The 14,293-nt window shown below is 40.0% G+C and overlaps 1 protein-coding gene across 1 annotated transcript in view; it reads right to left on the bottom strand.

Moving 5' to 3' along the window:
• Positions 1-11,066, bottom strand: part of TMEM47 (transmembrane protein 47) — a 27,659-nt gene extending 16,593 nt beyond the window's left edge. Inside the window, exon 1 of the mRNA XM_006907448.3 lies at positions 10,609-11,066. Coding sequence (XP_006907510.1) covers positions 10,609-10,834 — 226 coding nt within the window. The 5' untranslated portion in view covers positions 10,835-11,066. The remainder of the gene's footprint in view (positions 1-10,608) is intronic.
• Between the last annotated feature and the right edge of the window lie 3,227 nt (positions 11,067-14,293).

Here is a 14,293-nt window from a genome sequence, read left to right as displayed (position 1 = left end):
GCTGGTTATTTTTAAGAAAAGACTTGGGAATCTATGACCTTCTCCCTAACTGCCTAAAATAGTTTAGAGAGGACTTGCTCCAGGAAGAGAGTTACCATCACAGATAACTATATTTTAATATGAACTAGGTGTGGTAGATAGGGAGGAACCTAGCAAGGCCCCTTTGATCAAAGTCCTCTCTGTGTCTCATTGTTAAGATGGTCCAGCAAACACTTGTTTATCAAACATTTGCTTTTCCATCTCCATGTGAATTGCCTTCTCCCCACTGAAGTCCAACCACTACTCACCCCCCTTCTCCTTAGCTCAAGATGGTATATAAGCCTCAATTGCCCAATTTGTCCTCTAGCCCTATTCTTATGGAACTCTTGTATATACATATGTAATAAAACTGGTTACTTTCTCCTGTTAATCTGTCTCATGTCAATTTAAATCTTAGGCCAACCAGAAGAACTAAAAGGGGGAAAAAGAAGAACTTTAGATTAGCACACACCCCTCGCCCCACAATAATATAAAGTCCACCATTAATATGCAACTCAGGAACTAAATTCAAGTCTTCTTTTCAAGGTATTTTTATTAGGGGGCACCAGAATTTCCAACGTCTATAAATGCTTTAGTATTCTACAGAATTGTGCTGACTTACCTTACAGTATAACATGAGACCGTTCTGAAATTGCCACTACATTATGGAAATTCTATGAGCCACATTATAACTGTCAAATTGGGGAATTCACATTCCCTTAGGGAGTTCACGGTCAAAATTGATTTCTGATTTTCATGAAAGGCAAAATCTTAATAACGGTACATTTTCCACACTTTTGAGCCAAGGTTAATGTACCACAAGCTTTCCTCCAACCATCTCATTTCAAAACCTTTAACTTGTCAAAGGTTGGCTAATTTATTTATCTCTGTAGGTATTGTTTATATATTGAGTATTGTTTATATATTGAGATTAGTTCTAGTGTATGTAAATCCCTAAGTACACAATTGTCACTTCTAGGAAATCAGATATAATTAAAATGCAATGATGAAATATTTTTAATCTTACAAATTAAACTCCCAGAGTTTGGGTGGGGTAGTATTTCCCTAAATGTATTCAATGTTTTAATGAATGATTCTCACTTTTCTATAATTCTCATCACAAATTAAAATATTGATTTTTAATAACTCTTTTAATCACATTTAAATTTGCCAGACAGGCATTTATATTTTCACTTCTGAATTCTCCAAAAGAAAATTATATGAACCAAAATGATATCCATGACTGCTATCAAAATCATTCACTATTCAACCCATCATCTTGACATCATCCCACAAGTCATCCACAACATCTTCTTAATTCACCCACATGAACTTGATTATTTCACTCACCCTTACTAACATTTAGTTCTTCTAAATACCTTTATTCACTTGGACATATTTTTAGTTAAACATTTAAATTTATGTTATATTGGCGAGAACTCAGAAAGTGAACTCAGTATTATTGCTAATTTCATTTTACCATCAGGAATCATAAACATTGGGATGGTTTATATTTGTTTAAGGGAAAAAAAAGCTCAGTTACAGAATTACATTTCAAATCCACATTGTGCAAGATATCCATCTCTTCACTGAAGACCATGTCTTTTTCCTGACTAGCTCATGTTGTCAGAATTATGGCATTTAATTATTTTGATCAAACATAATTTAAGAATTTGAGATTAATGCTAAATACTTCTGAGTTTGGAGAGTAAGGCTGTATCTTCGTATATGAAGAACGAACCAAAACAGTGCTGTTATTTTGTGTAACAGGAAGGTAACTATAGACTTAACAGCTGAAATATTTCCAGAGGTATCAAAAGATATACTTAACTTTTCAAAGTTAGTCTGCATGTGGCAAATGAAGTGGGAAACCGAAACCATTACTGATGGAGTTTAAACTTTTTTTTTTTTTTTTTTGGCTGAGTTGCATTCTGACTGAAATTCATCAGTGTTGCATTAATTTTCCACTATTCCATGAAATGTAGACACAAACAAAGGCAATGAAAGAATTCTGATTCTAATATCAATAATTAAAATAACCACCTTTTTTTCTCCAACTAATATCAAAACTAACATTCTTCATGAGCAAACAAATATTTAAGTTAAACAGCCATGTCTTTTATAAAATGATAAACAATATTAAATGCTATGTGTACTGTGCTGCACAAAGTGAAGTGGAACATCAGAGAAATGCCGAGCCACAACTTTAATGACTACAAGGCAGTTCAATTTTGCCAAAATTTCTAAAAATTCTAGGTGTCTAAAAGTGCCAGACAGGTTACTACTTTTCAGTCCACGAAAATTCTGTTTAAGCCTTTTGAGTTGTTTGGTGTTGTTAGAAGGATATGCATCCTTTTTTTCTTTAACAAATAAAGGGGGCATTTTAGTTGCTTCACAGAATTCTATCTTAGAAAATTTGGTGGAAATGCAATTTATCATCTAAACACCATAATAAATGGTGTTTCTCCCCCAAATAAAACCACTGTATACAGTGCTTAGCAAAGAAGCTTACTATTAAAGCATGTTTCAGTATTCAGACAAAAAGAAAGACACCATCACTGCTAACAATTGCTGTTTCTTACCATGTACTATATTAGAAAGCTTTCATTAGTATTTGATAGTAACTAATATTATCTAATGGGTACTGGTATTTCTCAATAGTGATTTTTAATCATAGTATTTCTATAACATTCTGATGAGTTATATGGAACACTTTCTTCTCCACTCTTTGGGGGGCGGGGAACCTAAGAAGGCTACAATTTGGAAAACTTGGCTATTTGGAAAAGCAAGAAGAAGAAAACCCACACCAGGACTAGGAGTGGGTGACCTTCCTCTAAGCAAATAAAAAGCTTTTGTGATAGGTTTATGGTAGCTAATAATAATCAAAGAGAAGACAGAAGACAACCAGTCACCCACCATCAGTATTAAGACACCCCCTTAGTAAATATGGAGGGGGTGAAATTGGCAAGCTAGTGCCCCACCAGTTCCCTGTTCGCAAGGCTCTTTAGATGAGATCCCTTCTTCTATCCCCCTGCAGAAATCAAACTTATTTTTCCTCTTTTACAGCACTTCGTACATTTATATTATTTCATTAATTTGTTTAAAATAAACTGTGTCATTCATCATCTATCAGCACAGTGCCTGGCTCACTGACTGGCTGACTTTGTACCAGGATAATGCCTACTCTCTGCTAGGAAATCAATGAGTATGTTTCAATGAAGTTAGCTTCTTGGGTACATGTGAGAAGGTAGGAAAGAGGGGAGAGGCCATTTTTATCTGTCTTTAAGTCACCTAGTGGAGCTAGAAATAGATTCCAGGTTGCATTCACAAACCACTATGGCAGCATTTTGATGAACATTTGGTTTAGGGATCTTAAAGCACAACAGCAATAAAACTCTCTGTGATGGAAATTTGAGTTCTTCTGTGGATGTGCCTTTTAATGCATAGAGAATATGTGATTCAGGGGTCCCAGCTTCTATTTTTTAACATCTTTTTGCCTAATAAACATATATTTTGAAAAGATAGAATCAAAAAAAAAAAAGATAGAATCAATGTGACCCTATCCTGAGGTATGGCTCATTAAACTATCATTTTAAATCTTATAATAAACTGGTAGAGACTAAAATGACCTCCTAGATATTTCTTCCTGGTTCTTTGCCTCATTTTTGTAGGATGTTTGTTTTGCGTTTTAATGTAAGCCTTTGGTGCCAAAAGCAAGACTACAATAGAAAATTGATGATCTAGTGTTTCAAAATCCTACATAAATATAAGAGCAAAAAAGGGTAAGGAAAGGTGTCCTTGTCTAATTTTCAAGGGAGATGATCCAACACTTTGAAAAAACTGTTAAGATTTGTCAGTGCCTTTGGCATGTGAGGACGAAATTTTGCTTAAGGAAACATCAGTCTCTTATAATAAACAAATGTATCTTAAAAAAATAAAAAAATAAAGCCAGAACGCAGTAATAAGTTGACCTAGGGAAATTTATATTCATTTAATCTGTTTAAGAAACTTACATGACTGGCTTCCACATACTTCTGGAATTGTTTTTCAACTTAAAATTAAGCAGTTGTTTTAAAGTACCCTACCACGGCGAAACTTTAAAAAGCCTCTGTTGATTCTTAAGGACTAGCCATGGTAACAATGTAAATTTGATAATAAACATCTAAAACTTAACTAACTTATCAACATGAGTCTGTTTGAAGATTCTTTAAATTCTATGTGAAATCAAATCTCGGATGATAATCTTATAAAAAGTGGACATCTATTATTTCATATGTAATCCTTAACCTCTTCATCCAAAATTCCATATAGTATTCAACAATCTTTCAAATGTCAACAGACAGTGATCTGCGACATCATAGGAAATTTTGAAAACCCACCCTACAAAAAGACGACAGCTAAATACAATCTCTTTATTTAGTCTTTAACATCATGCCTTGCCTCGTTTTTCTTAATCCATGCAGAAAATGCGATTTGGCAGGATTATTTAAAAAATCTTTTCTATTCCAAATGTGCTATAATTTTACCATTCAATATATGGGCAGTTATCAATTATATTTTTAAAAAGCACACACAAAACAACTCTAACTCAAATACCTTTCTATCACTACAAAACTTGGCTCCTATCTGGAATTTTAATGTTTTAGTATTCATGTACAAAGCATCTCATCAGACTCACAAAACTTTTTCAAAAAAAGACTAAAACTGTGTCATGCAACATGAAGTAGCAGATTAACAGTTCAGAATCATAATCAGTTTGAGCCGTGGTCATTTGAGACTATAAATCAAAGATGACCTAACGTTATAGAGAGGAAAAAGTTCTCCATTTGCGGATAGGTTAGGTTCTTGAGTTCGTTTGATGCCAAATCCAAAGTAACCGCTTACAAGCGACCAATCATTAAAGCCATGTGTTTGGTTGAGGGAAGATTTTGACCTATCCAAACATTATTTATATAATTGATTCAAAATTCTTAAGAAGCTATGCAGTTCTTGGTTTTTGGAGGCAATAAAGAATGCAGATTTGCAGCCGGACTTCAGTGTCAAACTATATGCTGTAAATGTGGCCCAATAGCATCTCCTATCTTACATGCTCTTCTACAATGTGACCTTGCCGCTGATCCATCAAGATTTTCCTCCCCTGGAATCTGGGTTGCCCATATGGCTCCTCTGAGACTTCCCAGGCTAGTTCAGACAGAGCCTGATTCTCTTAGGACCTCTGGAGAAAACCACTCATCCTGTAAGAAGTCCAACTATCTCGAGACCACCATGCTAGAAAGGCCAGTCCTAGCTGAATCCAGCCTCCTAGCCATTCCCACCAAGGTGTCAAACCCAGTGAAATCATTTGGAAGAGGATCCTGTAGTTTCATATGTTCCAGTCCCCAGCCAGTCAAAGTCACCCTTGGCTATGGCCCCAGACATCCTGGAGCAGAAACAAGCCATCCTCATTATGCCCTTTCTAAATTCCTGACCCACAGAAGTCATGAGTACAATAAAATGATTGTTATTTTACACCACTAACTTTTGGGGTGGTTTGTTTCCCAGCAACTGGAACAGTCTTGGATAAAACCCATCTGACTGAGAACTTGGTACAACTTAGAAAAATCTCTAATCTCTTCAAAAATATATAGGGATAACATCAGCTACATTGAAAGTTTATTGTGACATGGGGAATAATTGAGATGTCTGGCCTGTAACAGTACTGAATAAAGGTAGCTATTAGATAACGGTTTTGTGATCATGGCCAAACCAAGAGCATTACTAAATACTAGGTAATACCTATCAAAATTCCAATTTGAAACTAACAATGCACTTCATTGTTCAGTGCAATGAAAGTTTACCACTTAAGGGGGGAAAAGTCCTCGATTATTGAAAAAAAAAATCACTTTGAGTTTTTCTGAATACACAATAAGAAACACAACCCTAATGAGCAGGTACTTTCATGTATTTAATCTTCATAACAAACCATCTGTAGACATAAAGTTGTACAAGGTCACGAGATTGGTAAATGGCCAAGCTCAGGGCAGTTTGAGTCCAAAGCTTCATGTATTCTCCAAACCCCTACCCTGCCCTGCTACAGGACTATGTTATAATTTAGCATAGTTCATATAGAAGTTCAGTGCAGTATTCAGATAAGGTATTCTAGGGACTTATTTTGAAGCAGCTATAATCTTTTTCATGAATACATCTAGTAGCACTGGGTTTATCTATGGTCTCACTATTAAACAGTAAAGAAATTCCCAAAATGTACTCTTGACAGCAGGCCAAATCTATTGTTTAAGATATGTTTTTGTTTGTTTTGAAATGTTTTATGAAAGGCCAGGCTTCTCACACACCCGTCAACTCCCTTAGCTGACGAAGATTGATCTAAATGGCTCCCTGGAGGTTACGATCATTCTATAAATGTGAGCCGAAGAGGAATTATATCTGCCCACAAATTAAAATGTCCTTTATAAAAGTCAATCTGGGGAGCTTGAAAATCTTAGTAGATGTTAAAAAAGAAAATCATCATGAAGATCTTGAAATAAGTTATACTTGGCTTCCTCTGGTTTACTATTACTTGAGAAAGTTTTGGTGCTAAGTGCTACTCTTTGTATAATTTCCCACCCATCTAAACTGTGTAGGTTAAGTAAAACAGCATTTGTTCTACTTCTGTTCTTTTTCAGGAAGCCAGATGAGGGTATAACTCCAGATGAGGTGTGACCTCCAGGCTTGCAGAGCTATTTGTAAACATGCATCAATATCAACTCATTTCAAGCAGCAAGCTGAACCATCCCTGGAGTAAATCTCATCGTGAGGTTTCCCAGTGAAATTCTGTTTCCCAATTAAGGTATGGCTTTAAAATAAGCACAGATGATACACGTCTGAATTCAGAATCATTGTATCTCAGGTTTTCTAAGATTTGCAGGTATTTAGGCAGTTCGGTTTAGATAAACTACCAACTAAGACAGGTTTTCTTATAATGCCCTTTAGAGTGGATTTTTATACTACCATTTAAAAAAGTGAGCTACATATAAGCGCTCTTAAAAGAACTTGTCAACTGAAAATAATAATATTCACCTGTTATTAGCATACAGTGGTGTGCACTGCCATTTCAAAACTGCCAGTGACTCATGTTACAAACGCAGCTATTTTTAGGACAGTGCATGAATGATGTTAACAATATTCCCTGAAAAAGGCACTATTTGATCAAGTATTTTGTGGACAGAAAGATGGATAAATACACTTGTTATATCTCCAAATTACTCTCAGTAAAATGTGTTCATTTGGCCACCTGCATGTCCTTGTTTTTTGCTTAGTCAATAAATCACACAGACATCAAAATATCAATCTGCTTTATATGAAAAACCTACATATTTATAAATCTTAAAGAAGAAAGATACAATCTCCCTAGAGGTTATATTGCATATTTGATGTCAAGTGCAGGGTGGTAGCACTCTGTATACGCTTGAGTAATCCTATTTGCACAAAGGATTCTCTCGCAAGTGTTATGGCTGTGAAACCCTAACAACTATATTTTAAAAAAGTTATCACAACTAAATGTGACTAAGCAAAAGTCTAAAACATTACTATTATTTTTTTTAAAAAAATAAGATTAAACATGCAGTAGAAAGGATTTATTAAAAGCGAAAATTAGTAATGGGGAAACCCATCCTTAGAAATTCTATGGCCAGCAGCCATGTGATTACTACTGATTCTAAACTTCTTAACAAGCATACTCTATTATTTTTGTTTGTTTTCATCACAAATGAGAGTCAATTAGCCATTTTCTCATTTGTCTTTTTGGAAAACTTAAAGCTTAAGATAAATGCCTGGACTGTTCCCCTTACATTAAATTGGGACACTGGAGAAAAACATTACACTGACTGACACCAGGATTACTGGTTCCGACTAGAAGTGCTGACGCAACCTTCAACACACTAGGACACAAAAGACATGGTTCTGCTTTGGCTTAAAACTATAAAGCAGGTTATAAAAGCAGCAAACGACGCATATTTGGTACCAAAATTAAAATGCAGCTTTAAAATAATGGCCTAGGGGAAAGTTTCTGTAGGAACTGGGCCTAAGTAGGACATACTGTCCTCAGTAAAAACATTCCTGAAATTTCCCTTCCGTAAATACAAGCTGGCCTCTTCACAGGCAGTTTTAATTCTAATTAAGACAAAGGTTTTTAATTAAGCCCTGATGATCCTGGTGAAGGGCCTTCTGTAAAACTGTCCTTGCTGGTTACTCCCGAGGTAATTCATTTCGAGAGACAATGAAGTGGATCTCTTAAAATCTTCAGAGAAGACATTTCCCTCCCTGCTTTCTGCTACTCCACACAGCAAACAGACTGAGAAGAGCTGCTGGCTCTTTGGAACAGGCAAGGAAAGCACTGCTCGTTTCAATTCAAGTCTCCCTCTTCATTTCAAAACACTGGTGGATAGAAGCTTCAAGTCCATGGAACACTGGAAGAATGCCCATTTTGTAAAGTGGGGAGCTAGAGCAATTTCTCATATCTTGTTTCCTTCTCCCACCACCACCTTGGGGAAGAAAAAAATGAACTGCTACTACATAAAGAAAGCCAAGAACTTGTTCCAGATAGCCTCAAACCAACCACCTCTACTCTTTACCCCACCCCCATTTGCTTATGAAGTATACTTTTTCTAGGATGAAAACTAGTTTTGAAGCAAAATAAACTAAAGCTGAGTTTCAGGAATCCAAAGAGGAGTAAATGCTGGGGTATGAGTTTCAGCAAGAGGGCAGAATAACGGATTTAGGGGAAAACATCAGAAACTGTACCAGGCTCTGATTTTTACCTTGCCCAGTCCTATTATCACTACATTTGCATTAAGCTCCTGTCTCCCTATTTTCTAGCCTAGAGAGGGAAAAAACGCCGAGATAAATGGGTATGGAGGCAATTAAGGAAAGATTAGCAGGCACTGCATACCGCTCAAAAACACGAACTGGCTTCTCCCCATGCCCCACATTCCTGGCCAAGAGAAAAGGATCAGGGCCTGAAAAGAAAATAAGAGTTGAAGCTGGTTTCTTTAACCTAGCTGAAAAGTCTTTATGCAATCAGGGGGCTATTATTTCAGGAGACAGAAAGGGGCAAAAGATTCACGTTGCTTAGGAGACACTCTGAAGCTGGCATTCCTACATAAATTTCCATTTCTATTGGAGAGGGGAAAGAAAAGATATTTTCTCCAAAGTTTATTTGGATCCCTTGGTTACTGAAGAAAGGCATTTTACCGATTTATTTTATCTTGAGTTGTAAACAACCAACCCTGAAAGAATTAAAAGACCTAAATGTTGACCTCCTGCTGCCAACCAGTCCCCTCCACAGTGAATTAAGCAACAAAGCCGAAAACCTTCAATGGGAATTTTGAAGAAATATCAAAGAAAAAGCCTTTTGTCAACAGAAAATCAAATTTATGGCAGAAACTTAACCAAGTGAACTAATCTCTCTTATAACAAGAAACCAAAGACAAAAGTCAATCAGATTCTTGGAGATTTCGTGCTATTTCAACTTTCATGGAACTTGAAACGTTTCCAGTAGAGCTTTATAAATAGTCCCAGGGAAGACATGAAACTGTCACGAAGGAATTTAATGAGTTTCTCGGGAGTGCGTGTGTGTAAGTGTGTAAAATCATGGGCAGGTCCTCTCTTTTTATTCCCCTTTCTCTGCACTGATACACCAGCAGCTGAAGAATCAAGATTAGCAAGGAAAAGGGTTTGCAGCAAGAAATCGGAAGTTGGCAGAATTCTGCTAAGGGAGTAACTGGGGCGCAGGGAAAGGCAACTGGGGGTCGAGTAGAGAGTAAAGGCCCCCTGAGGCTGGTAGCCCCAGTGACTACCTTCTTCTCCACCCTCCATCCCATCCATTTGCAGCTTCCAGTGCTGGCTAAATAAACTATGAAGTTCCAGGCTTCTGTGAGTAGTTCACGAAGAGAAAGAAAGGTTTGGACAAGAGAGGAGGTACTTGGAGAGAAGAGCAACTCACAACCAACGACGGTGTCACCAAAAAAGGAATGGAAATTAAGACTGTCCCTCTCCCAACTCTCCATATCCCTCGGAAGTGTAAGGAAATAAAGTCCAGACCGAAACGCACTGGGGAAAACTCAGATAAAATGGAGTAGAAGACGCAGGGACGTGGGCACTAAGACGTAAACTCAGGCAGATGCCTCCTGAGAGAGGAGGGAGAGAGCCCGGAAGACCGGGAGAACACAGAGCATCCCGGTGGAGTTGGGGCGTTTTTGCTCTCTTTTAACGGGGGTGCGGAAGGCGCTGCATTTTTAACAAGGCCACAGAGTTCTCGCCTTAAATGATAAGTCACTCCAAATAGGATATGTGTTACTCCAGGGCCCCAGGAATGGCCACAGGAGGAGGGAGAGGGAGCGGGACAGAGCCTTGGGTTTGGCAACCAGGACTGGGGAGAGGAAAGGGGTGGACATCAGGGAGGCGGCTGGAGCCCGAGGGTCCGCAAAGGGCCAGGACGGGGCAGACAAGGGTAGGGGACACACAAGGTGAGGAGAGAGGCGGAGGAGGTCCTGGCAGTGGGGCGCAGGGCAGTTTGGGGCGGGAGGCGGCGGTCGCAGTGCGCCGGGCACTCACCGCTGCTGAGCGTGGACTCGCAGTGCCAGATATCCAAGCTGGCGGGTTTCCGGCAGGACTCCCACAGGGACAGGTAGTACTGGTGGTCGGCCGTGACCCAGGCCGGGCTCAGCACAGCTCCCAGGTCCAGACACAGCGCCAGGAAGATGCACACCAGCCCCACCAGCTTCAGCGGGATCAGCACCGACACGCGCACCTCCTCCATGCCGCTGCCCGCCGAAGCCATGTCCCGGGCGCCGCAGCCGGCCGGCCAGCCAGAGGCGAGGACGTCAGGCGGGTCCGGAGAGCTGTGAGCTCGACCTCTCTAGGAGGGAAACAGCTCAGCTTTATGGCTCGCGCCTCCGGCTGGTAGGTGGGTCTTCAGAGGCTGGCAGGCGGGTGGGTGTGGGGAATGGTTGGCAGCCAAAGCCACACCAAGCCTCCTGGGACCTTTGCGCCCTGCCTGCGCCCGTTGTGCTCTGCCCTGCCCTTTCTTAGCTGCAGGAACCAGCACCGAGAGAGGCAGAGCGGCGGTCCGCACACTGGCAGGTGTCAGCCTCCTACTTCCAACGCCAGAGACTGGAGCCTCCCTGCCTTGCCTCTGCCCAAGGGCTCAGAGCGAATCTTCGCTTTTCCTATCCCCCCACCTTCTGCCCTGTCTCAGCTTCTGCAGGTCTCCCCTCTCATATATCTTGTATAAGTGGAAACATACAACACTTGTCCTTTTGTGTCAGGCTTTTTTTTACTTAGCATAATTTTTGTAGCATGTATCAGAATTTCATTCCTTTTTCAGACAGAAAAAGTTCACAATCACATGATATCATTTATATGTGGGATAGCGGCTCGCGCAGAGCAAGTCCACTTTCCCCGTGCCCGGCGCTTCCCTCGGAGCCCAGTGCGAGCCTTCCGCCCCCGACCGGCTGCGCCCCGCAATTCCTCGAAGCTGCCCGGCCCCTGGCCCCGCCCTTGGCTTTGCTCGCTCCGGGGTCGCCTCGTTTCCCGCCCCCACCCCCTCTGTCACGTGGGTTTCCTTTTCTTAGCAAGCTGGGTGGGTCCTTTTCTAGAAGGCCTCAGCTGTGAATTCGTAGGTTTCCTGGGCTGTGGCCCTTGGAGCAATCAGATGTTCTTCAGTCTTTCAGTGATGTAACACCATCCCCACCCTCTCCGCCCCGTCAATTTCTTATCCTGGGGAATTTGGAGGAAGGAAGAGAAAAGTGACAAAACGTATTTCGTTCTCTCCTTACAAACCCAGGACGAACCCAATCTCAGACCCAGAAATCCCCCGATTTTCCCTATTTCCTAACTTTCCGAGCCCGCTGCTGCTTCTCTGGACTCGCCTCCTTTTGCGCCCCCTATGAAGGGCGATTGCTCTGGGAAGGCAGGCGCTAAAATGGGAATGAAAGCTTCTGCAAAATGTGAAGTAAACATTACTTGCTTTCCCGCTGCTGTGTTCTTTGATTGTTGACTAAAATTGTTATTCATTTGGCTTTGCATTATGCCATGTTGGTTCTGAATCCCTTCCTGGGCATTAACCTGTTCTTGTGCCCCGCAAGACCTAGCCCAGGGCTTGGCATAGGAAAAATGGAATATCGTTAAGAAATCGGTCTACACATATTTATTGAGCACCTACTGTGCGCTCCGGGCTAAGGAGTCAACCAAATACAACCTTGACTCTGTTCTTAAGGAGATGCTCTATTTTTTCTCTAAATGTGAGGGATAAACACCCCTTGAAACTGAATTTGCCATTCTGTAATTGACTAGTTCAGCTTGTGATTGGTAGGTCATTTGTCTTCTGTATCCCTGACTACTTTCCATTTTTTCCTATAAAAGAAACTATTTATTGAATAGCAAATCATTGGGGGTAGGGGTGTCTCCAGACCTTTCGCCATCTGGAAAATTTGTTGAGAAACCCAAAATAGTGGTTAAGATCTGGAAAATGGAAGAAATGCCTTCTCCCTTTTAATGAAACACTGTCCTGGACACTGCAGGATTTCAAACTTTTTGTTAATAACCATTTTCCTTCTAATCACATCTTTCCATGGGCTGACAATTTTTTTGATCCAAGCAAGATTTTGAATGTAAGAAACAATTGAGTTAGTGTCAAATGACTTGAGAATAGGAATTAACTCAATGTGAAATAAAAACCCATGGTTTTTTTATATTTGGAAATTGGAGAACTGGTAATATTCCCCTACCCCTCAGTCATGATACTTACTGCCATTAATAAAGAATGCCTAGAGCACTCTGAGCTCCTTAACCTCTAACTTCTAACAGGCTCTTTGGCCTCCCAACCTCCCAAGGAGGAATAAGCCTAAGTGCTTCTCCTTGAAAACAGTTCCTAATGGAACACTGAAAAATTAAAAACCAGGATGATTAATATGGATGACCAGGCTCGTGATATTGTTCTTTTACCTGGATTTATGTTCATTGGCTGATAATGTACTTTTGAAAATAATATTTAAGAAAATGTCTTTACTATGCCCTCAAAGTTGAAAGAAATCTTTTTTTCTTCAATGTCCATCACCTTCCCTTTCATAAGTTTCGTTGCTAGTCAGCCGATGTGTTTTCTTTATCTATGTTGCTTCTAATTTGGGCTTTCTTCCACTTCCGCCCCTACTTTTGCTTTATTTTTCTGGCTTGTTCCCAACTGCTTCCTTGAGTGACTCCATCCTTCTTTGCACTACTTACAAACTTGTCTCTGTACTGTCTCCAAAACTAGAAAAATAATCCATTTGAACAACAAAAAGCCAACTTCTCAAAATACTTTATTCCTCTGTTAATCATTTCTAGAATTTGCACAACATAATACAGATCAACCATCCTTTATCCTAACTTTCAAAATATGAAAAGCTCTGACAAGACAAAATTCTTTTCTTTTTATAAGTTTGTAGTAAACTCATTTGGTGGAAAAAAATTTCAAACTGATATGAGGCTATTTATGGCTCTGATTTATTCCACTTTGTGTGAATAAATATGTGACCACACACCCTATTGGATGTTGTCTAATTTAGAGTATGTGCACCATAGCAAGGGCCCCCAACCCCTGGGCTGTGGACGGTCCGTGCCTGGAACAGGGCTGCACAACAGAAGGTGAGCAGCCCGGGAGTAAGCGAAGCTTCATCTATATTTACAGCCGCTCCCCAGTGCTGGCATCACCGCCTCAGATCCACCTCAGATCATCAGGCATTAAATTCTCATAGGAACACGGGTCCCTGGTGCCAAAAAGGTGGAGATTGCTGTGCCATAGTACCCTTCAAATATCTAAAAAGTCTGAATTCCTTAACACAGTTGGCCTCAGGTTTGAGGTAAGAGATAATGGACCTGCATGTACCCTAAAAATGGAAAAAGTAGAGTGGGGGATTCTAACAATTAATAAACATTGAATGAAAGCCTATCAAAAAAAATGATATCTGGCTCTAGTGGAATAGGAGGTGACATTTACGGTGTGTGTGTGTGTGTGTGTGTGTGTGTGTGTGTGTGTGTGTGTGTGTAGAGAGAGAGGTAGAACCAAGAATTGAAAGAGACCCATATCATAGAAATGATATGGGCATACACTGAACTGTGAAGAAAGTTAGAGTCCCTAGCTCAGGAGAATTTACTCCAGACCTCTTAAAAAGCAATTGTTGGCCTTGTACTATAGCATCACACAAAAGCCAGATCCTCGTCCCCTTCCCCGCACTTTTCACCTGAGTCTTGCCTAGGGTGC

Source organism: Pteropus alecto, unplaced genomic scaffold (assembly GCF_000325575.1).
Source record: "Pteropus alecto unplaced genomic scaffold, ASM32557v1 scaffold272, whole genome shotgun sequence".
NCBI lineage: Eukaryota > Metazoa > Chordata > Mammalia > Chiroptera > Pteropodidae > Pteropus > Pteropus alecto.
Note: the sequence above shows the minus strand (reverse complement) of the source record. Positions and strands in the feature narration are given on the sequence as shown.